Source organism: Aythya fuligula, chromosome 12 (genome assembly GCF_009819795.1).
Source record: "Aythya fuligula isolate bAytFul2 chromosome 12, bAytFul2.pri, whole genome shotgun sequence".
Classification (NCBI taxonomy): Eukaryota; Metazoa; Chordata; class Aves; order Anseriformes; family Anatidae; genus Aythya; species Aythya fuligula.
In genome coordinates, this window is record NC_045570.1 from 8,265,471 (window position 1) to 8,290,105 (window position 24,635).

The 24,635-nt window shown below is 53.1% G+C and overlaps 1 protein-coding gene across 2 annotated transcripts in view; it reads left to right on the forward strand.

The window, feature by feature from the left end:
• The window catches only part of GNAO1 (G protein subunit alpha o1), a 128,704-nt gene that overhangs the window by 58,141 nt on the left and 45,928 nt on the right, over positions 1–24,635 (forward strand). For both annotated transcript variants that reach the window (XM_032195915.1, XM_032195916.1), the window contains exon 4: positions 24,057–24,217. In XM_032195915.1, the coding sequence (XP_032051806.1) occupies positions 24,057–24,217 (161 nt within the window). The remainder of the gene's footprint in view (positions 1–24,056; positions 24,218–24,635) is intronic.

The following is a 24,635-nucleotide window of genomic DNA, read 5'->3' on the forward strand; positions in this document are numbered from 1 at the left end:
TTGCTAATTCTTTTCCCTTCCTGCCCTGTAGGATCTCTTTTCTCAGCCAGCTTCTTCCCAGAGAGGTCAGCCACATCAGGCTGCCCACGTACCCAGTGGCCATCCCCATCCCCAAGCTTTGCTTGCCTGAGCTCTGCTTCCAGCTTCATGCCAGTGCTTTTTCTCTTGCTTATATTAGGTATCCGTGCCTGATACCTGTAACATCTCATGGGGTGGGTTCAGAGGAAAAACACTGCATCGCAAAAAATATTCTCTAGTTTTAGTTTGGTCGTATGCCAGGCTGGCAGAGAGAGAACAACTGCAGCAGAGTGTTCCTGACGCTCAGGGGACCGAGAAGTCAGACAGTACTCGGCTCTGACTTGTCTTGTATCTGCATCCATCTTTCTGTCTCATGCTCCCCACCTCACAACCTTTTCCCTTCCCCTTTTGCCTGCGCTGTTCTAGTTTGGGAACTTGAAACGTGTTTGACAGACCAGAAACGTGGGATTTTCTGTCCGCGTGAGTGGTCTACACGGGACAATCCATGCTGGTGGTGGTCCACAGGGTCACTGCTAACATCTTCAAGCTCCTCTGCTTGATGTTGGATGCCCACGTCTCTGAGCATCCAAAGAGGGAACTGGCAGGCCCAGGGTATCAAGAAGTTTTTGTTAGTTCACTAGGGAATTTGTCTGTACTCCAAGCCTTGCCAGCTCAGCACCTCCATTTCATTACATGAGTAGAAATGAGGCCTGTCGGGGAGAATCCTAAGATTCTCCCACTTTTGAAGATGTCGGGCATCTTTCAGCCAAGACCCAGCTTCCCGTTACTCCTCTGAACTCTTTCAAGTCATTTATTTTAATGCTGGAATCTTCTGTTTCTGAACTTGACCTTAATGTGAAATTTTGTGCAGTGCTTACACGCAGCCTGAGTCACGGGTCAGGGCGGTTTGGAGCTGTGAACTTTCCCAGTGTTTCAGAACACATCCTGCCTTCCCGTGACTCAGTGCCGAGTCTTCAAGCCTCACTTGGCTGATACACAGGCATCAGGAGGGCAACCTCGCAAACTTTAAAAGTTACGAGCTTTGGGAACTCCTGGTGCTTGGATTTCAAATCCACCAGGCTGTGTAACACTGCGCGGGCTGGGGAGCACTTGGGTTTGGAATCAGCCAGTACCAGCTCTGCCCCTGAACAAACCTGGAAGCTTTTGATGCTTCATGCAATTAGGCTGAATTTTGTGGCTTTCACCCCCAAAACAACACCTTAAGGTAGGGCACAGTAGGGTTGGAAATCTCCTATTTCTTGCACACTCCCCATAGCACTTACGGGCACGCTCGGGCTCTGTAGCAGGGTTGTCTGATGAGGGTTTTTTTGGCTAGATCTGGCCGGTAGGTTGCTGAACAGCTTTAGAGCACAGCAGGGACACCTTGCAGGGTGGTACGACAGGTTCACATGTCCAGAAGGTGAGCGGGGAAATTGCACATACACAAAGAAAGACAGGAATAGTGTAAATAAGAGCAAAACCCAGCTGCAAAGAGAAGTAAAGGTGTTCAGAAGTCAAATTTGGTGGAGCCTCCAAGGCTCCAGCCTCCAGTTTGCAGTACCCTTTGTCGTTTTCCTCTTCTTTAAGAACCTTAGTAAAAAACCTAAGGCTTAGATTTCACACCTCCTGGATTCCCTCTCCTGCCTGCCTGAGTTACACTTAACTGCTCTCAGTTACGGGAACCCTAAAATCAGAAGGACCTCCTACATCGCTGCGACTCCCAAGCAGTTGAGCCAGAGCCAGGGAGAGCCTTTATTGTGAAGGTGGTGGAAATCCTTTCCCTCTCAAAGCGTCAAAGACTTAAAATTCGTTCTGTAGTCTCAAAGCTGTGGCCTGGGTCTGCTTTGAGAGACGGTGCAAAGCCCGGCGCGGCTGATGGCTTCAGCTATGGGATGGAGCCCAGCCCGTGAGCCCTGCTGGGAACCGAGGGCACGGCTCAGGAAACTTTGATGTGCCTGTGGCCATCAACAAGTAGAAAATTACACAGTCACTCGTGTGGATAAACCATCCTCTGCTTCCCAGAAAAGTTTTCCCCTTGAGGGGAGGTCTGTCTGCTGTTCAATTTGCTGTCTTCTGACGTGTTGGAGGGAGTTGCTGGAGCTGTTTTTGAGGCAGAGCAGGTGTTTGTAGCCTCCAGGCAAACAGCTGGCTGGAGAAGAGTTGTCAGGTTGCAGGGACAATCAGCTGGGGGCAGATAGTTTGTGTAACACTTGGGCAATGGGCATTTTTTTCCTCTCCAGACCTAGGCAGATGACTATTTTGGAGGGTCTGTTGAATGCAGATAGAGCCTCAGAGGGTCAAAAGAGAAAGATGAGAGTGAAAGGAAGGAGAGGAGACATCAGCTGTAACCCCCCATCTCTTGCCTGCATATCAACAGCCCCGTTGTAAAGAAAATACCTGCTATTGGGAGCCCTGGTGAGTTCTGCTAACCTCCTGGTAGAAGCCCCCTAAAGCAGAGCACGGATTTTCTTACAGATGCCCTGATTGCTGCATTTTAACACCACTTATTGTCTTGGGCACATCAAGCCCTCGAGTTAAGGGAGGCACAGAGCTGCCTCCCAGAGCATCCCCCTCAGCTCAGCGCTCCCACATCCCGCCCTCCCCAGTCCCCAGTGCAAAAGCCCTTGGGATGCACCAGTGCCTCCGTTTACGTGGCTCTGCTCACCATCATTAGCAGAAGATCATTAGCAGGTGAGTAGTACTGGCTGTGTAATCACCTGAAGAAGAGCTCCCTGCTAAGGCTGGGCCCCAAATATCTGTCAGCATCTTTCAGCAGAGACCGGCTGCAGCTGTTCCTGCTCGGGAGCCCGACGATGCTCGGAGAGATAATTCCTAAATCCCACCCTCGCTGTCCAGCTTGCTTCTGCTGCCCTGTCAGCAGGCATCTGTGTGGTTAACCCTTGTTCTCCTGCTTTTTCCATTGCAAAACCACGCTATTCCTTCCAATAAGCCTTACGGGTGCACCCAGTAGCACTCCCTGGGATGTGCACTGCCCAGTAACTCGGAGAGTTTCTCACTATCAGGCCTCACAGCAATGTCAGAGGAATGGCAACAACTTGGGCTATCGCAGCCCATTCCCCTGACGTTTTCTTGGAAAAGAAAATCTTTGTGGGAACCGCGTGGGGGAAGAGCTGGCTCGGGGCGCAGCTACATCCCTGGTGCTGCCCGGGGTGTGATGTTTCACATCTCGCTGCGGGAAGTTAGGTGCCACCGGGAGCCCCCTTCCCCTCCACTGCTTCTTTGTCATCGCCTTCGAACCTCCCACGTGTCGGTCGCTTTCTCAGCTCTTTTGGAGCTTCCTCTGGGGCTGGGTTTCCGGCAGTGCTCCTGAGCAGAAGGGGCCGCCACCCTCGCTGTGCCCCCACGCAGCGCTCAGATCAACACGACCACCCCTTTCCTCTCCGCACAGCCTGGCACTGACAGGGAGCTGGGGGCTCTCCAGCCCTGTGCCCTGGCTCTGTTCCTTCGAGGAGGACTGGGAGCCCACCAGAGTCCTTTCATTTCGCCCGTCCCACGCCTGAGATGCAGTAGAAGCATCTTGTTGTGTCCTTTCTCGCGTTGGCTGAGCCTCTTAGGAACTGCAGACATTTGTCTAGCTTGGACCCGTTGAGAAAGATCTGATGGTGGTGCTTTGACCTTTCTGAAGCTGCAGTATGGGAGGAGAGTAGGTTTATGGAGTTTTGCTCAAAAAGGAGTCACCCGTGCTGCCTTCAGGAGAACTGCTGTGCCAACACAATGGTTTCAGAGGACTTGGTCCACCCGCACTCCCAGCAGCGCAGAGCAGGAGCGACTCCAGTGACACGAAACCTCACCAAATAATGGGGAAGTTACAGGAACATCTGGACAACTTCTTTAAAAATTTAGAAGCATCAGACCTGCCTGGCCTTGAGTTTGTGCGTGCATGTGAGAGGGTGAAAGACTGACTCCTGTCCTCTCCGCAATGGGTGGCTGCCTTCAGTTTGGTGTCCAGGCACTGCTCTGGTCCCCGAGGGAGGGAGGCAGGAGCTGGTTCCTTCCCAGTGACACGCTAGGAGGCATCGCCACCACAACACTGAAGGATGAAGCCAGGGGTTGCTTCTTGTCCCCACAGCAACACCACACAGGTGCTGCACTTGGACCTCCACCATCGGGGCGAGAGTACCCGAGGTCCTTGTGGCTGCTTCCGTGCGTGCTGGTGGGCAAAAGCCGCCTCGTGGATCAATTAGCACGTCACTTCTGCTCTTCTGAACAGGAGGAGCTATTAACAAACAGCTACCTCCAGGAAACAAAGGCATTTATGGACCTGAAGATGAACGTGCCCACAGATATAACCAACCCTTCCACCTCGCCATGGCTCTTGTGCTCAGGGTGGGAATGACCACCAAGCCCGGCGGTGGCAAGCGGCCCGTGCAGCTGGAGGTTTCAAGGATAAACTTTCCCTCCTGTTGCCGTCTGACATGAACATGCTCTGAATGATGGGCAGGAAACTGATATTTTGGAGGGTTTGATCATCAAAGCAAATCAGAGCCTTTTTTTTCTCCCCCTGCGCATTCAAACGAGTGAATTTAAGACCTACTCCCCTTCCCCGAGATGGAAGGAGCTGAATGCCAGCACGCACGCTCTGGACAATTTTCTTTCTTTCCCTGGAAGTAATTTTCTTTCTAAAAATGCAGCTTTCTCAAAATCCCCCAATTTTCAGGGAAATTGAGTCTGCAGGAATTTCTGACAGTGACAAGCTGAGCAGAGCGCTCTGCGTGTCTTCCTTCCTGCTGCACGGCACGGAGCACCGCTAGCTGATAAGTGGAGGTGAGAGGAAAATTAAAGTGCAAGGAAGAAATTAAAGGCGAATATTTTGTCATTACTGTAATGAAAACATTTGATACTGCTCAAGTGACAGAATTTGATCCTGCCTAAATGAGACAGGGAGAGAACCACCTGCCAAAATCTGGTGACACATTTGTTTTGCGAAAACCGATGCAAATTCTACTTGTCACGGCACAGAGGAGAAACTCAAGCCTCCCGTTGGCTCTGATGGACACAGGATTGGCAAAGCTGAATAGACATCTAGTGTCAAAAAAAAAAAAAGGTGAAAGAAAGCTGAATTAGCATGAGCATCTCTCCCACAGGAAGGTGGGTACCTTCATCTGGCACCCGAGGATCTCAGAGGGCTGCACGCCTGCTTCCTACCAAGCAGCTGTCTCCCAGTCCTGTGGGTGGGCAGGGCACGCTCAGCCCTCACCTCACCTAGCCTTTTTCATTATCATTATATACTTTTTTTTATTTTTACTGAATGGCTCGGGTTGGGAGGGACCTTAAAGACCACCCAGTTCCAACCCCCTGCCACAGCAGGGATGCCACCCTCCAGATCAGGTTGGCCAAGGCCCCATCCAGCCCAGCCTTGAGCATCTCCAGGGATGGGGCATCCACAACCTCTCTGGGCAACCTGCCCCGGTGCCTTTTGGCCTTGCCTTGGTGGAGGAGAGGTGCCACAGGGAAGCAGGAGGAGCAGATGAGCAGATTCCTGGTCTCTCCTTCTCCTCTGCTGCATGCCAGTGGAAACAGGAGCAATTTCACCAGGGCCACTGGAGAGGCAGACTCAGAGAGAGGAAGCAGGACCCTCGCCTCCAAATACTCTTCAGGGTTGGAGATGCTCAGCTTCGACTGGAGAGATGGAGAACAAGGCAGAAAACATCAGTGCAAAGACAAGAAACATGCTGAGGAGAAAAAGGAAAAATTAAGCAAGGACTAAAAGCAGGCATTTAATGTACTTCTGGAAAGGCTTCTGACCTTGAAAGCATCTGAAGGACAGGAAAAACTGAGTGTCATAGTCCCAGGAGAGAGGGGCACAGCTCTTGAAGTATGTGAACTTCAGAGAGACACGGTCATGTGTTATGGCCGTGAGGCCTTGATTTTATTATATTTTTAATTAAAAGGATGCTTAGAATTTTTCCCACTAGCTGCTTCATGTTTTGATCTAGTCAGAAGGCAACTTCTGAAAAGGACTAGACCCGGAGAGCAACCCAACGGGGAAACGCTAACGAGTCCCTGCAACAGAGCTCTCTGCCAGAGACACGGGGAAAAGGCAGCACTTTGGGATTCGGGCACCTGATGGAGCACAGGATGCCTCTGCAGAAGGCGAGTTCCTCCCTCCTGCCTGCTTGGGTGCTTGGAAGATGCCCTGAGCACGTCGTGCAGGAGGGAGAAGGCTGAGACGTCTCTGCGGCGTGAAGCGCAGCCAGGTCTGTTGGGCCCGCTGGGACCGGCGTGCCTGTGCTGGGCCGTCAGGAGCTTTCCACTTCAGCTCCGTGAACACGATTCCTGTGCAGAACTGTCTGAGCATCTTTACTCTCTGAAGATCTCTGTGATTTCAGCCGCTTCCTTTGACGATATAAATAATACGGTCTATTCTTAGCTCTACAGCAGTATACTCGCATCTTTATCTAAATTTTGCAGAATTTTCCATTTCAGATGTTTGGGCTTCCAGAGGCAGACTGCTGCTTATCCCATGCATGACATTATTCCTTTGATACATGATCTGAAAATTCAATTACCAGACCAATTACTGACTTTTTCTGAAATTTACAAGGAAAACATTAAAGTTTGATTAAGTCAGAATTCCCACTGGGCTGATCAGCAGTGAGACCAAAATTAAATTGTGTTTTTAAGAGCTTTGCCACCTTGCGACGCACGCGAATTATCGGAATCTGAAAGCCTGCTGCCAAAAGTCAAAACAGGGAGTGCTGAGCAGGGGGAGCCATATTTCACTCCTCGTAAAAGTGAGTACATGCTGCTCTAGTTCCAGGGCTTGGGAAGGCCAGGTGGAGTCAAAGGTGCCTGTACAAGAGCTGCAGAGCGCGCTGGGACCAAGCACCCCATTAATTACACGTGCAGCTGGACTGAGGTGGAAATAAGACGGGCCCTAACCCCTAAGTGTCCAAGGGGCTGAGCAGCATCAGAGGCAGACAGGCAACAAGAAGACAACGCCTTACCTGGAGCTTGGCCAAGAGCCACGCCATGTGGCATTGCCATCCCCGGGCTGCTCCAGGAGCAGGCAGAGCACCAAATGTTTCTTGCATCAGACAAACCGTGTAGAACTGAGTCGGGCTGTCCTCTGAGCTTGCAAACAAGGCAGCTTTTCGTCACTACACATCTGTAGAGATCACGTACCTCTATGTCATCTGCAGTGCTTTGCTTCCTCGGCTGAGGTCCCTGCATTAAGCTGGCATGGATGAGGGCAGAGGCGAGCCGCAGGTGGCTAGGTCAGCCTTAGACGCATTGCTCCAGAGCCAGGACAATGATGTCCCTTGTGGGAGGCTCCGAAATGCAGGGGGGGTTACTGGAGGATGTACAGAGTGGGCAGGTTTAGCCCTTACGGCTCGCTGCTGGGTGAGCCCAACTCGTTAGGGGCAGATAAACATCTGCCTAATTATGCCCTCCCAGAGACGGGGCTGGCATCTTAAAATACAGCACTTGCGCAGGCAGCTCGTTTGCTTCTGCAATTTGCAGGTGTAAAAAAAGCAAATTCATTTTCAGCATTTGCTTGGGGAACGGATGAATCAGTAAAGGACAGAGATGCAGATACACACGGCTGCATCACCAATTAAGTGACAGAAAACAGCTCAGAAACTCGGGGCTCTGAGTTTTTTAGCCGCTTTACGAGCTGGGTGAGGGATGGCAGTGTCTGTGCGAGGCTCCTTGTGGAGCCGGTGAGGGCTCTGAAGCCCTCGCAGTTCCTAGAATTACAACCTGTTACTACACAGCATGGAAGATGAGGATTTGGGTGCTTTCACGTACTGATGGCACAGAACTTCTTGGGGAAAAGTGGGGAATTTGCTAAACGAGGGCTGAAATGCTGGAATTTGCACTCAGCTCCCTGCCTCCTCCTCGCGTGGAGGGGTTAAGGAGCGAAAGGAGCAGTGCCGTGCTGGGGCTGCGTTTCTTCGGAAGGCTCCGCTCCCCTCCCAGAGCCTCCGGATTCATCTTTCTTAAATAAACACACTTCAGAAATCTTTCGGAGTGTAAATAAGTCAGGGCAGCGGCAAGAAAGCAATTGCCAGTGAATAATTTGTGGAGCTGCTTGCAGCTGGCCCGTCCTCATGGGGCCACCCCTGCCGGTTGGCAGTGCCCTGTTGAGCCCTCGTTGATCTCGGCTCCTTCATTTAGAGAGGTCTCCATGAGCCCCCCTCGTCCCTTCCTCCGCCTCCCCCCGCTTTTTTGGAGCTGTGATAGCCGAGACGCTCGTTGACTGCACGCACTTCAAACAATAACCTCCTGAATGATTTAGCGACGCCGCTCCTCCGCTAACAGGTCCCACCTCGGATGAAATACGCCCGCGTTTATGTAGGGCAGAGGTTTCGGAACGCGATTAAATTTACATGGCGAGCTGGCAGAGCAGCCATCTTCAGCCGCGAATGCAGAAAGGCAAAACCAGCCCGCACGCAGCAGCAGGGAAATGTTTACGAACACAGGAAAATCCTGCCAGCGCTCATTGCCCTTTCGGGGGCTGAGGACAGTTAAGATGAAAATGGAAGAGCTTATTAGATCACGAGCCCAGCAGGCTGGCCTGGCAGGCTGGCAGGGGGAGCTTGTTGCTTCTGGGTTTTTTTGCAGCTGGTTGTTGGACAGGCCCTGGTGTCGGAGGGGTTGCTCTGCGGCTTTTTGTAAAAATAAAGAGAGAAAAAGGAGGAAAAAACGTGCTGAGGTGCAGCAAGGGCCTGGAAATGCCACAAACCTGGTGCAGATAAAGGCGTGCGTTGTCGGCCTGAGGGGTCAAGCAGAGAAGGGTGCTGGGACTTGGAGGGACCTGGAATCGCAGGAGGGAAGCTGGGTTAGGCTGGGTTGCACAGAAGTTTCTTATCCCCACCCCAGCCTCACACAGAGCCTGCAGGTGGATTTTGCAGCCAGAAGGCCAACATGCCACCTCTGCTCATGGTGAGGTCCCATTGCCACAGGCCCAGTCCCTCAGCACTTGGTGTTGGCTTTACAGCCTTCCTGCGCCCCGAGGGGCACCGTGTGGGTGTGAGGGACACCAAACCCATCATTCAAGCACCCGTGACCTTTGCAAGGCCCACGGCGCTTCCTTGCAAGAGAGGAGAAGCGTTTACAGCGGCGCCCTGGCCGAAATCCAGACCGTGCAGATTATTTTTTCGCCTCCTTAAATATTCTGCGCGGTGTCTGAGAGCACCAGGAGAGCCAAAAGCACTGGAGCGACTCCAGCTGAAAGGGAGAGCTTGGTGCTGTTGGTTTGGCAAAGCCGTCTTCTCGCTTCTTGTCCTAAACCTTTCGGCGTGGTATTGAGGCCCTGCCTGGATATCCTCAGCCCCTGCCCTTAATCTGTGTCCCAGCCACTTGCACGGTGATGGCTCCGTGGCAAATAAGCGGTTTGTGTGAAGTTATTTGGGCTACGAAGGGCCTCGGAAACGTAAGATCTCTTTAATAAACTCACTGGGCTGTAGGTGGCAAAGAACCTCAGCAATTCCCAAACGGCCTCAAAACGCAGCGGCTGCAGAGAGGCAAATCAGTCATTTTATGCTCTAAATACTTCATGCCAGTGCTAAAAATGAAGAGATGGAAGAATGTCCCGGGGAAGCAGCCGAAAACAAACCCCATCCTCAGCTGGTGGAGTTGAGTGCCCGGCAGCAGCGGAGGCGGCGCGGCGATGCTGGTTTCATCAGGTAGCAGCGGGCCTCTCGCCCGGCAGCGTTGGGAACGAGGGACGTGAAAAGCCCAGCGTGAGGCTTTTCTCTCCGATGTGGGAAATAAGGGGAGGGGGCGCAGGGAGAGATAGGAAGCTGGCACTGCAGCAAGGGATTTGTGAAAAGGACTCGCAAACACGACCATGGTGTGCCTCCAGGATCAGCACAGCAGCACTTGCAACGGGGGATAACCCAGGCAGGGACGGGGCCGGTGAGGCCGTGCCTGTCCCCAGCTCCTCCCCGGTGTCCGTGCAGGGATGGGGTGAGGATGGAGCTGCTCGGAGCCGGCCGTGAGCACCGAGCTGCCAGCCTGGGGTCAGCGAGCTGCGAGCTGGGGCTCTCGGCCCGGCGCTTTCATTCGTTTGATTAGCTGCTGCTCCTCTGGCAGCTGAAAGGACACTTGGCAGCACCGGGCTTTTTGCATCTTGTGGAGCTGAATAGGAGGGAGTGGGGTTTTGGCAGGGACAGAGGAACATAGCGCTGCTCCAGCAACGGCCTCGTTACCAAACGGGGTGGCTCACAAGAAGCGGCGAGGAGCTCTGGAGAGCTTTATTCTGGTCGGCCAACACCTACTGGAAACGCGTTTCCAGCTTGACCTGAAGATAGCAGCTGAAAGGGAGGTGGAAAAACTTGACAATTTGTATCTGCAGAAGGGATCTGAGCGCTGTGCATCGCTGTGCCGCAGGTCTGGACACCAAGCTGTGCGTGTGTCTGTCAAGAGCGAGCAGGAGAGCTAAGCCAGAGGAAGGAGCTAAGCCAGAGGAAGGAGCTAAGCCAGAGGAAGGATGCCACGAGGGGGGCACAGAAAATTGGGCAGGTTTTCCGGAAGGGACTGGTGTGCTCCAGGCTGTCCAACAGGAGCTCAGCTCCTGGTTGTATTAGGACCAAGGGTAACAGCTGCATTGTCACCTGCTTGAGGGCTCTTGAAGTAAAACAAGGTGAGAAATCAGCCAGCAAACCGTGAGCAGGAGCTGGTCACCCAGCTGGCCATACCACCAGCTCTGACCACGCTTCTTCATTCAGACGTAATGACAAGCCTGTCCGTCTGCAGATACCATGAAAGATCCGAGCTGGTTCATTTTAAGAGAAGTCTAGATGAGAATTTTTAACAAGCCAGGAAAAATCCGTCCTGAAAAGCCTATTTTCTCTATTATGCCTAAGCAATGGGATTTTCAGGAGCCTTCATTTTGCCCTGTTGATAGCAGTCTACTGTTGGGCTCAGCGTGGCTCAGGTTAGGTCAATAGCAAGTGCTTTAGAAAATCCCAACCCAGGTATTAATATTATGAGCTATTCTGAGAGCTGGTTGTACGGAGGGTGGTGCCAACAAAGAAGCACACGGCGCGTTTAAGTGTGGCTGGGAGCCTCGAGAGTGGCCCTGGAGTATTTGCAAGTGAAAACTGGATCTGGCCTGTAGGAATCGTTTCCTCTAGGAATGGAGTTCAGGCACGTCAGGATGGAAGTTACAGTGGGGAACAGGGTCCGGGAATGCTGCAGGAGGAGTTTAAGGCAGATCATCAAGTGGGCAATGCTCTCAGATGGTACCTGTAAGGAGGGGGCAATGGGACAGAGGGTAAAATTGCCGTGCTGGTTTTGATGTAAACAGTGTCAGGATCTGACACCAAAGACACCAGCCCCTGGCATTGTTAGCTGTGTCCAGGGGAAGATCGCTGTCTCCTGAAGCACAGCAAGCCTTGTCCGGCAAGGAGAACTCACACATAACCCCGGCCGTATCATTCTGTTGTTTGCTACAGCGTTTCAGGGCTGCTCATAGGGATGCTTTTTGTGATTCTTAAAACTGAGTCTTGTCCCTACCGGTCCCAAGCCCCAAGAGCTCCCCGTTGTCCAGGTTTGCTCCCAGCTGGGGCAGTTTGGGAGGAATTCCCTGGCACTAAGCTGCAAGAAAACCATTCCAGGGAGAGGGAGTGAGAAGCAAACCCGCTCGGTCTCAAGACTTGCTCAGCTAGAGCTCCACATAGCATACCACCATGAATAATAAACAGCAGTCATCCAGCCGTGCGGAGCTGCTCTGCCCACAGCAGAGGGTGCAAAAAAAAAAAAAAAAGGCACGGGGGGAGCATTTCCCATGCCGGGCTGAGGCAGCGGCTCTGCCTTCCCCAACCTTTCGCTCGCATGGTATTGATTGAGAGGAGGTACAAAGGAAAGACATCCGTTAAATAAAATGTCTCAGCGTCAGGCAGGACATCAATGGGCAAGTCGTTCATCATCCAAAAGAGCCTCTGAGGAAAAGGAGGGGGAGGAAAGGGGGTGAAGGAAAGCAGGGGCAGGAGGAGATCCCGTCCTGCTCCTGCTGCTGGGCTGGGGAGAGCCCACGCTGCCAGGGCCGCCTTGAGCTGTGCCGACCCGAGGCTGGCTCCAGCCTGGGGAAAAGCTCACGCTTCTTCCTCCTCCTCCTTCTTCTCCTCCTCCTCCTTCTCCTCCTCCGAGCCTGACCCAAGGATCCAGCAGCTGGCTTGGCATTCACCACCCCAAGCTTTTAGGCGTTCCTGTGAGACGGCAGGGAAGGGAAAGCAAGAGCAGGGCATCTGCAGGCAAAGTCTGCTCTCCCAGTCTGACATAAATCCCATAAACAATCCCAGGGACATTTACTGCTGCAGCCACTCACTTAAGGGCAAGGAGCACAATAAATGGCACCGCAGCCTTTTAGGGTGCTGTGGGACAGGGACATGGGTGTCACAGGCTTCACCCACAGCCCACTTCCAGCCTTAGCACAACCAAACCGGGTTAATTCTGCAGCTCGGGTTGACGTGGATATTCAGGGTAATGTACTGTACAGCTCTGGAAGCCTCCAAAATGAGGGGAAAAGGGTTTCCTTTGTAATGGGGAGGTTGTGAGGGATGTCCTGCAGCATGTCCCGTCCCGGTGCCCTGCGGCGCGGGGCCAGGAGGCAGCGGGGACCCGGCGCGGTTCCCAGCGGTGCCGCAGAGCTCCCGGGCCCCGGCAAGGCTCTGCCTCGGACAATGGATTATTTTTAACTAGCTCGGATCTTCAAACACTGTAGCTTAAAAAAGGGGAAAGAAAAGAATAGCTGATTTGTGCAAGCTCCCCTGCTCCCATGAAGGCGATGGAAGCGGCGCTGTGCATTTCAATGGGGGCAGGACCGGGCTTCTCGGGGGATAAATCGCACCCTGTCCATTCCCCTGCTCCGTGCAGCCACTCCTGGCTCTTTCCTGCCCCCCCTAAGGACACCCCTCTCTCCCTCCCTTCCCGATACGCTCCCCGGCAGATTTTTGTTGTTGTTGTCACCGAGCTATTCATTTTCCATAGGCTGCCTTCATTCCCGTGGCCTTTTGCAGCTAGGAGACAAGATGTCGCCTTGGAAACAAAGCCCCTGCGATGGCTGGAGTCTCTGGGATCGCTCTGTCTGCTCCCGACTACTTGTAGGTTATTTTGGCTAACCACACAACGGTGCAGCGGGCTCGTAGCCAGCGCAGAAAGTAGCCACGGGCTCCATGGCATCGCTCGCCCCGCTGGGGATGTGCCCTGCGTCTCCGGGGAGCGCCGCGCATGCAGGGGCGTTGCTGGAGGCTGGTGGTGGTGGCAGAGGCAGCTTTCCAAGCCCAGCTCCGAGTTTTCCTGCCCTGTGCCACGGGACGAGGCGGGGAGCAGCACGAGGAGCCCCCCAGCTCGGAGCTGTGCGGCTCCTCCTGCCCCGAGCGCGGCCGTGGGAGAGGTGCGCGGCTGCTGCGGGGCTCCCACGGGGTGAAAGCTTCCTTGTAGGCTGCTGCAAAGGTGGATATAAAAGAAAAAAGAAACAAAAGCTGATTAAAAGAAGCTCCCTAATCCACTGCTGGTAGCTGAAATATTTCCAAACCAGCAAAAGTATTGCAGAAAAAAATGAATATATGTAGAGATATATTTTTATTTCATTTTTAAATCAGCGTCTAGGCCTTGCTCCTCGTGCCAGCGCCATCCTCTGCTCCGTGGGATGCAAGGGGGCTCCCAGCTGCAGCAGCTGGATGCCTGGCACAGCAAAGAGCGGGGGAAGCAGCGGAGGGGAAGGAGGAGAGCACAGAAGGAGGATGCTGCGGAGCTGAGCACTGCCTGGCCGCAGCTGCACAGGGGTGTGAGGGGCCGGAGATGCTCTGCAAGGGCAGCGCCGTGCCTTAGGGGGATTCCCCACCCGTAGCACAGAGGGATAGGCAGGGATGAGCACTTTTGCTGTTTCATGCCTTTTTCCATTGTTGCTGAGACTCGGGATGCTCCCAGATTTTCCTATCCCTTCTTGTACATCCTCACCGGAGCGATTGGCACCCTTGCCAATACTACATGACGCAGTGGTCACGGAGATATAGGACTAATCCAGCTACGGCAGGTTATGGGCCTTTTGGTTTTGACACTCTTTGATGCTATATTTCGTGCCAGAAGAATGAATAATAAATAAACACAACAGCATCAAAGGTTTCTTCTGGGCCCCCAGCCTATTTCTGCCTATCCTCGTTAAGCCATTCCAAAGATATTTCTCTGCTGGCATCTTATTTTATGGACTAACCTGTCATCCGATGCTGCACCTGAAGTCCCATTTATCCATCCTCTCTGAAAATAAAAGTCCTTGCTAATAGCCCTGAGCACAGATTCCCCTGGAGTGGAAACGCTCGCCCCTGGCTCCCCAGAAGTGGCCTTTCTGTGCCATTTCTCAGCCTGGCAGGAAACCAACCCCGAGCCCTGCGCCCAGCCATGGGCACAGATGAGACAGAGGTGACCAGAGGTGGCCCCAGGCCACCAGGTTTCCTTCCTGCCCTCCTTCCCCTTCTCCCATCCGTGCCTTGCCAGAGGTTTGGGGAACTTTCTTGCTGCTCCTGTAAGGAAAATATAGGACAATGTTTCTCTGCAGCAATGCGGAACCACGTATAAGCAAGTCTGTGAGCGTGGACTTGGCTCTGCTAAGCAGAAACTTGCTGAGGGTGAGTCTCTGTAAGCCCTGCTGATCAAAGGCACAGCTCCTCCGAGCCTCCTGCAGGCACTGGGGGCTCGATTTTTCTGGAGATAGAGCAGCGCAGGAGAGATTTAGCTGCAAATTTGTCCTTCATCCCCTATAAACTGGGGCTCGTAGGCAGTCACAAACACCTCCAACAGCCACTTCTGCACCCCTGTCCTCAGCAGGCCTACAGACCCCACCAGATTCCTCTTCTCCTCCCAGCAGGACCACATCCAAATGCTCCTCATTCCCCATTTCTCAGGCTTCTTGGTCTTCCCTGCAAAGAAAGTCTGTGAGCAGCTGGAAATGAAGAGGTAGGGAAGGTAAATGAAGGCTGTAGGAATGATAAGTCATGGGGGAAACCTTCTGACCAGCAAATGGCATCTCGTCTCATCTCAGCCCATCCCCTGCACCACGTTAACGTGAGCACGGAGACCTCCAGCATCTCCGTGTGGCTCCATCGCTGCCTGTGTGCAGCTGGAGACTGAAAAGAAAAAAAAAAAAAAAAGAAAAAGAAAAAGGAATGAACCCAGCGTAGTCAGAGGCAGTAGGTGTGTGCGTTACTGGGGCAGCTGCCTTCGCTAGCTGCATCGGGAGCCGCTGCCAGGGAACATCTTGGAGCAACTGCAGGTTTGCACACAACGCAGAGCAGATTTTCCATCTTCTCTTTTTATAGCTGCTCCCCAGAAGATCGTCGTGCTTGGGAGGGAAAGCTGTGTAAAGCAGAGCGCTGCCGTTTTTCTGGGGGCCCTCTTCCCCACGTACTTTTTAAACAAACAGAGGAAGCCGAGGCGAGTTTGCAGAAGTGACTCAGTTCCCCAAGTGCCCTCGCTGCCGTACGCGATGCCCTGGTAGTTAATGTTCAGCCGACTGCCAGGACAGCTATAAAACCCCAGTGCCATCCTGTCTCTCGCCATGCGTACGTGCATCCTGACCATAAATCCTCCTCGGAGCTTTTTCCTTCCTCTGGAACTGGAAAAAAATTGTCTACAACGTTAATCCTGCCACGCTGTGCTTCCACTGGACCCTAGGTCCGCACGCTCTTGCTCTTCTCCAGAAGCTGAGGAGGAAGGACTTGCTTCACTGGGATTTACTCTGGGGGCTTGCAGACATCCCCAAAGCTTTAAGAACAGCAGTTTCAAACGTTTCCCTGGGGTACGTGCAGCCTCGCTGAATTTCGGAAGCCGTTTCTGGCACAATTTCCTGGGGCGTGTAGATGTCAGGCTTTGCGAGCCCCGTTTGCTCGTGTGAAGCTCAAGTCGAACATGAGCAAAATCCTTTCATCTGCACCCAGCGGTGATCATCTTGTGAGGCATTTGATGAAGGAATACCAGATGGAAAGACAGAAAACTGTGGGTCGAATCCAAATTAAAACTGTAAATAAGCGGCAAACAAAGGATGCCTGATAAGCAGGGTCCTGGTGTGCTTATTGCTAGACCTGGACAGAAATATTTGATGAATTTACTGAAAAACAGACTAAAGGGAAACAAAAACACTTGTTAAATGAGATCAAAATCTAGAGGTAGTCATGGCCAAGATGAGGTTCTTTGAACATTTGGAGAATTTTTCAAAAGGAAGAAAATAAATTTTCAGTCCTGAAAGGCTGGAGTGATTTGATGATTTTTTCCAACTTCTCATTTGGAAACAGATTTTTTGCTTGAAAATTGGCCTGCATTGCAGACAATAACCTCCCACCCCCTGAAAAACCAAAACCAAGACGAAGTATATTGGTAGGGCTCAAGGAAAGTGCTTTGACTGGGTGTGAAATGAAATTTTCAGAGGTTTGGGGGGCTTTATAGAAGGCGGCAGGGGGAAATGTTTGATCCAAGCTGATTTTTCACATCATCTAATTTTAAGTTCTGCTGTCAAGTGGAAAATCCATTATTACTTGGCATCTGTAATAGCTGCTCTCCCACCATCGGTCTAAGAAATAATTTTGGGACACCCTGTCAGGCAGACAGCGTGGGCAGTGGACACCCCACCGACCCCCTGCTGTGGCTGTTTCAGTGGAGAGCAGGAAGAAATCCCTAAGCAGATATCCCAAGTGCAAGTCCGGCTTACAGCGAAGAAAAAAAGGCAACAAGGATGCCACAAGGAGCTGAAATTTGGTAGGAAAGCTGAAATTCTGGTGTGTGTGGATTTTTTTCTGTCCACCTTGTCCTCTAAGTACGTATCTTCAATACAGATCTCCAGGTGAAATAGGACCATAAAATGAAACAAGGCTCTTTCTGGTCGAGACACCGGCAGTTCCTTCAGGGAGCTGCAACCTACAGACTTGGTCCCTCGTCATACGACGCGCTGATAAGTCTGCTGGATTAATTGTGGAGTGGATATGAGCACCCAGCGTTCAGCATTGAGCCTTGAACATTGCGCTAATTACTGGGTTCCCGCACCGCACGGCTTCCCAGCAGGAGGACGCTGCCCTATAAATCATCATACAAGAGCGGCATTTAGCCAGAGATGTTAAAAAATCCTGCTTTGTACTGAGAATGCTCCCAGCACCGGGGCTTTTTTCCCGTTCTGCCCCTTCCCTTTTGTGGCTGGGAGAGCTCTCAGGACAGGTTCGGCCCCCCCCTGCCCTGCCACCCTGCAGCGGGCGGGATGCTGATGTGGAAAATCTTCAAGACATCCAAAGAATGGAAAACGCGCAGGCTAAAGCCATGGCTAATTCCTGAGCCCAGCAGAGGCTCCATGGGACCCCAGCGTGTTCCCGGAGCCCCCAGCCCGTGTTCAGCCCCTCGCTTGGCAGGGGCTGCAGGACAGTTCATTTATTTTGCACATCGCAGGAGCCAATGCGGTTTCCCCAGCTGCTCTCCCACCGGGGGATATCAGACATTCCCCTGCCGTTTACTGCACCATAAGCACTCCGCCGCTGCTTAATTTTATGGACTTCCACCCAGCAGAGACAATTTTGGAGAGAGGAGAAGGGCAGAGCAGCGAGAGCAACGCAGCGCGAGGATTTCGCTCCCTCGGCTTTCCAAGCTCCCAGTCCCCTCCTCGCCGCCGCGTCAGAGCCCTTCCCTGCCGAGCAGGAAGCCATGCGGGTAATGTCCCCCATCTGCGCCTCCCTCGCTCATCCTCTCCCTGGTGGGCAGCGCTGTGTGTGCCTGAAGGTACCGCCAGCCCTTTCCATGAGCACAGGATCAGGTTTGGGCTCGCAGGTCCCTTACCCAGGCCCTCTGCTCGGTGCCTGTAGGTCCGAGGAGCCACCAAAGCGTCTGTCCTCAGAGGGATGCTGACAAGGTGCCACTTTTTCACCTGTTAGCCTCCACCTGCTCCCTCGCAAAGGGATATGAGGATATAATATGAAGGAGGAGGTTTCCTGCGACAGAAAAAGGAAATTGGTTCTGAGGGGCATTTCCTTACCCTTCAGTGCAGCTAGTGGTTTGGGACATATTTTGAGACCATTTCACACACGCTTCCCGGCGTTCCCATCCTTGTGTGGAAACCCAGCTCCTCTCTCTGCTGTGTTCCCCTTCGTCAGCTCCCAGGATTGCCAGGCACAGTCAGCGGGGCCAAGCAAACGGGGAAGGGGGAACGAGGCTTGTACCCATATAGAGGCTTGCTGGTTTTATCTGGCTGCGGTATCACACAGAATGGCTAGGAACCGAAGTAGTACCAAACACAAAGCTGCCTTGGAGCCGTGATAACCTCCGCTATCAGCCCTGCTCGGTGTCTCCCCAGGCAGAGCAGCGGGCAGAAAGCACGGCAGCAGCGGCGTTTCAGGAGGAAGGGAGCTTCTAGACCAAACAGCAGGCACACACACATTGCTTGGCCAAGGCAGTTCGAGGTGAAGGGCCCATCCTGGCTCCAGCAGGGTATAAAAACCAGGGCTTTGCTAATTGCGAGCCAGACAGCACGGCCTCGGGAGGAGAGCTGTGCACGTCAGGGCTGTCGGGCTGCTCCCTGCACAACACTGCCTGCCAGCAGCCCTGCACCTGAGCCACCCAGCCTTCCTGTGAGCCCTGGGACACGGGCAGGGTGGAAGACGGGCTGGCGTGACGTTGTGGAAAGGCAGCCAGAGCTAACTGAATTTGGTGGGCTCGGCTTGGCTGCCTGCAGGTCGTTAGAGAGCACCACGGGCATTGCCTCGGTGCCAGAGCACTGCAGGCCCCGCAGGCTGCAGGCACCGCCAGGGCCTACACTAAGCGTGGAGGCGGGTGGGTGTCTGAAGGAGGGGAAGGCCAGCACTGTCGTGGTGCACAGCGATGGCCTCGTGCCAGATTTCCACAGATTCAGGGGTCAGCACTGAGACACAGATGTGTGAGAAAGGGGGAGAGTGAGGGGGAGAGTCATACATGTGGCTGTTTGTTCAGTGCCTGCAGAAACTCCTATGGACTTGGACCCGGGCCCTGACTGCCTCTGGAAGAGGCGTATTCCCAAGCTTTGCTTTGTTTCCAGAATTCATTCAGGCTGCAAGGAGTGTGAAAATAACCAGCTTTTGCTGTGCTGCAGCCACACTTCAGCTGTGAAACACGGTCCAGATTCCCAAGCTGCTGCCTAAGGAGGAGGTTTTTGGTTTATGAGCCACGTTCTGCCCCCGAGTTACAGGCCCTCGTTTCTCTCCCTGGCGTGGCAGAGATGCACATAGCTGTGCCTCGAGGCCAGGATCTGCTCCCCAAAAAAAATCCACCCTCCAGGGACATCCATTGCAGCTGCTGGATGCTTTCAGTAAATCAGTTCGATTTCACCCAGGTTCCTGGCTGGCCACAGCCACTCCTCTTTTTTTTTTTTTTGGGTTACACAAGACTGCCTTGCTGATGGCAAGCACCACATCTCTGATTTTTCTTGCACCACCAGGAAGATTTAATGCTGCTCTTTTTCTCTTTTTCTGCAATGCTGAGATGCAGCTTTGAGTACAACACGCCACCAGAGGAAATTGCCCTAGTGTTAACCTTTGAGATGGGCTGAGTGGCATGTATGATTAATCAGAGTAAATAACAGCAAAAAAATGATATTTACTGAGATTTAGTTCTCCAAAGAAAGTGCCATACAGTATGGCACAGCGGGGTCAGCTCTCCCATGAGCCTAAGTCAGTGCAGCTGTGTGAGGTTTAGCAGATTTGTACCACATAGCTCCACATAAGTCTCTACAAGTCTCTCCTAAAAGTCTCTCCCTTTCCCCCAAAGTCTCTCCATCCAGAAGACTGTTGCTTAATGGGGAAAAACGTCCCCTAATTAATGTCCAGACAGCTTCAAAGGGTCGCAGCCGGATGGTCAGAGAGATGGGGACCTTGGAGCCCCACTTCAGTGCAACGCTGCGGCAGGGGCATGAGCAGCGCCGCTGACATTTGCAGGCACAGATCATAGCTGGGTGAGGAACAAATAATTAGGAGTGATTTATATCTGCATGATGAAAAATAATGGCTTGCACAGACAAACATGACTGCCGGTAATGTCTGCCTGCTATGGGGAGCCCCTCTTCCTTCCAGCAAGGTAACAAATTAATTGGGGTGTGTGGCTGCTGCAAGCAAAGTCGTAAGTTTGCTTGCTGCACATCCCCTGTGTGCTCGGTGACAATGACATATGGGAGACAATTAAATAACCTGGGAGACAATTAAATAACCATAGTTATGTCCAGTTTAGTGAGGAAGCAGCTCCCCGTGTGAACTGGCTTTATACCGCGTGTCTGATGCCCGGATAGATGCAGGGTTAAGAGAAAAGTCTCAGTGGCTTCCCAGGAAGTTACCAAGCTGCTTCTTCACCTCTGTCCGGGGACTTCACTGCCTTGTCAACTCTGCTTTGTCCCAGCCGTTCCTCCCCAGGAGCGTAGGTTTGCTTTTTACCAAGGGGCCATTTGGTCTTTTAGCTTGATCGTTAGAGACCGAGCATGTGATTTGCGGTCCCACGGTTTGGGAGCTCGGCTCTTTCTCACAGCCAACGCCCAGCCAGCCAGCTGCGATTTTCCTGCTGTAGGTGGACACATTGAGCACTCGGGAGTGACACAGAGCTGAACGAGTCCTGCTCTCGGTAATGAATAACCCAAAGACAATCAGCTTGAGGTCAGGGTCTGACCCGCAGTGACAAAACGCCAGCCACTTGATGTAGCGGCGGGATGCCGGGGGTCACGCTCCTCCCGGATCAGAACCAGCCTGAAGGAGACCGGCACCAACCCCAAAACCCGTCAGCTCCACATTAAATCACCCCAGCCCTCGCCGCGACACCCAGCAAAGGAGGCAGCGAGCTGAGCGAGCTTCTCCCAGCCTCCCAAGACTCAACCGAGCGGATGAGACCTCTTCGGAGGCATGAAAATCATGCCCACCGGCCTGGAAATCACAGCACCCTTCTCAGCATCACCCCAGAGACGAGATGGCGAGTGCTACCCGCCCCGAGAGCACGGAGGGGAGGCTCTGGGGACGTGCAGGGGCAGGGCTGGAGGAGGAAGCACCGCACCATTTTGTGCCTCCTTCCAGCGGTCCCAGGGGCAGGCGGCTGCTTATTTTTAGCTCCGGAGGTAGCTGAAATACCACCGTGATATTCATTAACTCAATCCCCGTCGGATGGGAGCTGCGAGGCGGGGCGGGAGGCGGGTGGGGGGGCGCTTGGTCTGGTTTGTTTTGCTTTATTTAATTGCTCGCTTCGGCACAGCCGCAAAGCGTGGCAGGAGGCTCAGCGCCTCTCACCTCGGGAGAAGAGGGAGCGCCAGGCCCGGGGGAGGCGCGAGGAGAAAAGTCAATCAGGCAGTATTTAAAAACCTACCTGCTGGGCCCGGAGGGGGCTGCAGATTTTAATGTCATTCCCAGCTTGAGATGCAGCCTGGAGAGCCAGAAGAGAAAGGGGGATCTGCTCTTCCTGGCTCCTTAATTGCTCGTTAAAGCATCTAACAAATGCATGGACTCATGGATGGCCCCACGCTCCTTGACAGAGGGGTTTTATCCTTGGTAGGGGGGAGGAGTATTTTTAAAGCTGCTCCTTTCCCCTGCTTTTGCTGGGTGTACAAAATCGAGAGTGGAATGGTTCGCTGGGCAAAACAAAACCCAGCCTGGGACAGGGCTGCTCCCGTTCAGCAGGAGCAAGGAGCCCTCCTGCCCCAGCTGCAGCTCCTGCAGGGAGCCTCAAGTCCCCAAAAGAGACTCCCGGGGACTGCAGGGATGCTGCAGCTTCTCTCTGCTGGCATCGACCAAAATAACGCCCTGCCCTGCGAGCTGAGCCCCACGGCCAGCCCAAGCAGACGTGATACCTGTGGCCGGGGATGCTTGTCCCTGCGAGGGGACACCAAGGCCAAGAGGCCATCAGAGATGAGCAGATCTGAGACTTAGGCCTGTAAATCCCCCCTACCTTATTGCAGGTAACATATGAGAGGCTTCCTACCCCCCTAACCGAAAGCATCTCGCTGCAGAGCAGTTTGGGCAGCTTGCTAAGCACACAGCTGAAGTCAGCAGCGTGTCCGTGAGCTGGACGGCAGCCCCGAGCCCGCTGGCCTTTAGCAGCTCTCCTGTTATTTAGAACCTGGGGAAGGAGGAGAATTACAGCTGCAGCAGGGCAGGGAAGCCATACCGATGATTTATGAATATTCACTGAGCTCACGAAGCCCTCCGGGGCAGAAAACAAGCTTTTGAAATGAAGTGAACTCTTCAAGGTTCTTCGTTTGCCTTGGCTTTGAGGCGTGAGTCACCAATACTATTTCTCGAAAATGAGCAGAGGCTGTTCGGAGGGCTGGAAGGATTTCTGGGCACTACAAAATGAAGTTAAGCATTCTGTGAAAAAAAGACTTCATGTTCATAAAGTCTTCAAAGCGTAAAGACTCCCCCCCATTAAGTTTTATGGGATGATGTCTCCATACAGTACTGAGCCTTCAGCCCGTAAGGACCTGATGTTCTTGGGAACTGAAGCTCTTCGAGTGTTGAAATCTCCAGCAGCTTCTGTCTCCAGTGCTAGCAGCTCGGTGCCCTGTGATTTTTCATCAGTTTCATTAAACAGGGGCTGCAGAAGGGTTTTGATCCTGGCCGTGCACATACATGTTGTCTTTCCTAGCCATGCAACCAGGTTCTCGTGGTGCTCCCCCACATTTAATCATCGCAGTGACCGAAGGAACAGTCCCTAGGGCAGCTCGGTTTGTTTTCCATCTCCTCTTCGTACAGCAGAGACACGGGAGCACAGGACTGGGGACATCCCGCACTCATGTTTTGGTAGCCTGGACCCCAGGGGGCTGATTCTCCAGCGGGCTGGGGAGGTGGCACCGTCCCGATGCCCTTGGGAACCCTACAGCTGCCCAAAGAGATCCAGCCCAGGGGGAAACGGGGATGGGGATGTACTGGGATGGCAACAGGGATATACAAATGGGACGTGAGTAAAGGTAATGAAACGAGGAGGTCGTCTGCACTAGCTTGCTGTAAGCACAAATGCAGGATAAGAGCTCCTCTTTGCCAATTAATTATAGTAATAATAATTGGTTTTGTGTCAGCTGGCAGAAATGTGAGACTTCGCCAATTTTTTCAATTAACAAAGCTATGAAAGAAAACCTCTGCGGATTAGCCGGCACCCCTGGGCTTCCAGGAGCCTGGGGGGGGTGCGGGAGGGCTCCTTACTGCAACGCGAGCAGAGGTGGCCACAAATTCGGGTGTCCTGCTTCACCAACGAGGGAAGCACCAGCCCCTGCGGGCCGTCACAGGAGGGCTGCGCTCAGCTGTTCCGAGCCTGTCTAGACGTTCCCATCCCAAATCTGAGACATCTTCCAGACCCAGGCTGTGTCAGAGCAATATCCTGCAGGAGAAGTTGCGGTTCCAGTGAATCAGATTTTTCTCACCGAAAAAAGATTCCATCCGAAAACCACCAGCTGGCCCTGCCCGCCCTGCCATACTCCTTAACCACAGGAGATTCCTCTCCATCTGAGTCACAAAGCGGCGCAGACAGCCAAGGTGTTATGTTAACAGGAGTTAGCCCCCGTCGCAGAGACAGACTGGTAGGAAAGAACAGGAATTCACAAAAAAAGCAATAAACCAGCAGCTGAAAAGCACTGTTTTTGGAGCCTTTCTGCTGCCCTTTCTGCTGCAGATGGTCCCTGCTTCAGCAAGGTCACGAACCTGGTAAAACGGGGATCATTGCAGGGGATGCAGCACTCCGAGAGGTGTAGGATGTATTTGTGCATACCTGGATTTCTTCCTGCTACCGAGAGGCTCTGCCCATATGTAGTGCCAGCTCAGTTGTCTGCGGATGAGCAATATGTGTTGGCACGAGGTGGGCTGCACAAGGACCCGATCCTGCTCCAGCAGGAAGGGCAAAAGGAGGACGAGAAGGGCAAAAGGAGGACAAGATTTCCAAGGAAATCTTGCTGCATCCTCCTTTTGCCCTTCCTGCTGGAGCATACGGTGTGGATCCCAAAGCCCCATCCCGAATACACAGCCCCCTGCCCCTGAAGGCCTGGTGCTCTGTTTCTGAAATCTCCTGCCTTCAGCATCCGTGTGACCTCTCCTTTCTTCCCTCTGCAGGCTGATGCCAAGATGGTCTGCGACGTCGTAAGTCGGATGGAGGACACAGAGCCCTTCTCTCCAGAGCTGCTGTCGGCTATGATGAGACTCTGGGCAGATTCCGGGATCCAGGAATGCTTCAACAGGTCCCGGGAATATCAACTTAACGACTCGGCCCAATAGTGAGTACCCCCGTTGACATGTTTTTGTGTTAAGCAGCTGCATTTGGACTTGTTAAAATTTTAACCAAAATGACCCCAAAGGTGTTAGCTGCCTCCCAGCACTGGATCTGATCATGGCTTTGCTTACAGAGGAGGATCTGTGATGTGTCACAGGCTGCTGCAAGGTAGGAAGGCACAGGCAGGACTTCCCTGTCCCCCTCTGGCCAGTCTGGGGTCCAGGACCCTGAGGCCAGGTGCTCAGGCTGCTTCCAAGCTGTTCAAGGTTGGTTTCTACAAACCAACTGAGACAGACCAACCCATGTCTGTGGCCGATGGCTTCTTCATTTGTCTGACAGATAACAGGAGGGTGTGGTGCCCTGCTTTGTATAGCAGTACAGCTCTCGGGTTTGTTTTTCTGATAGTCCTACAGAAGGGTAGG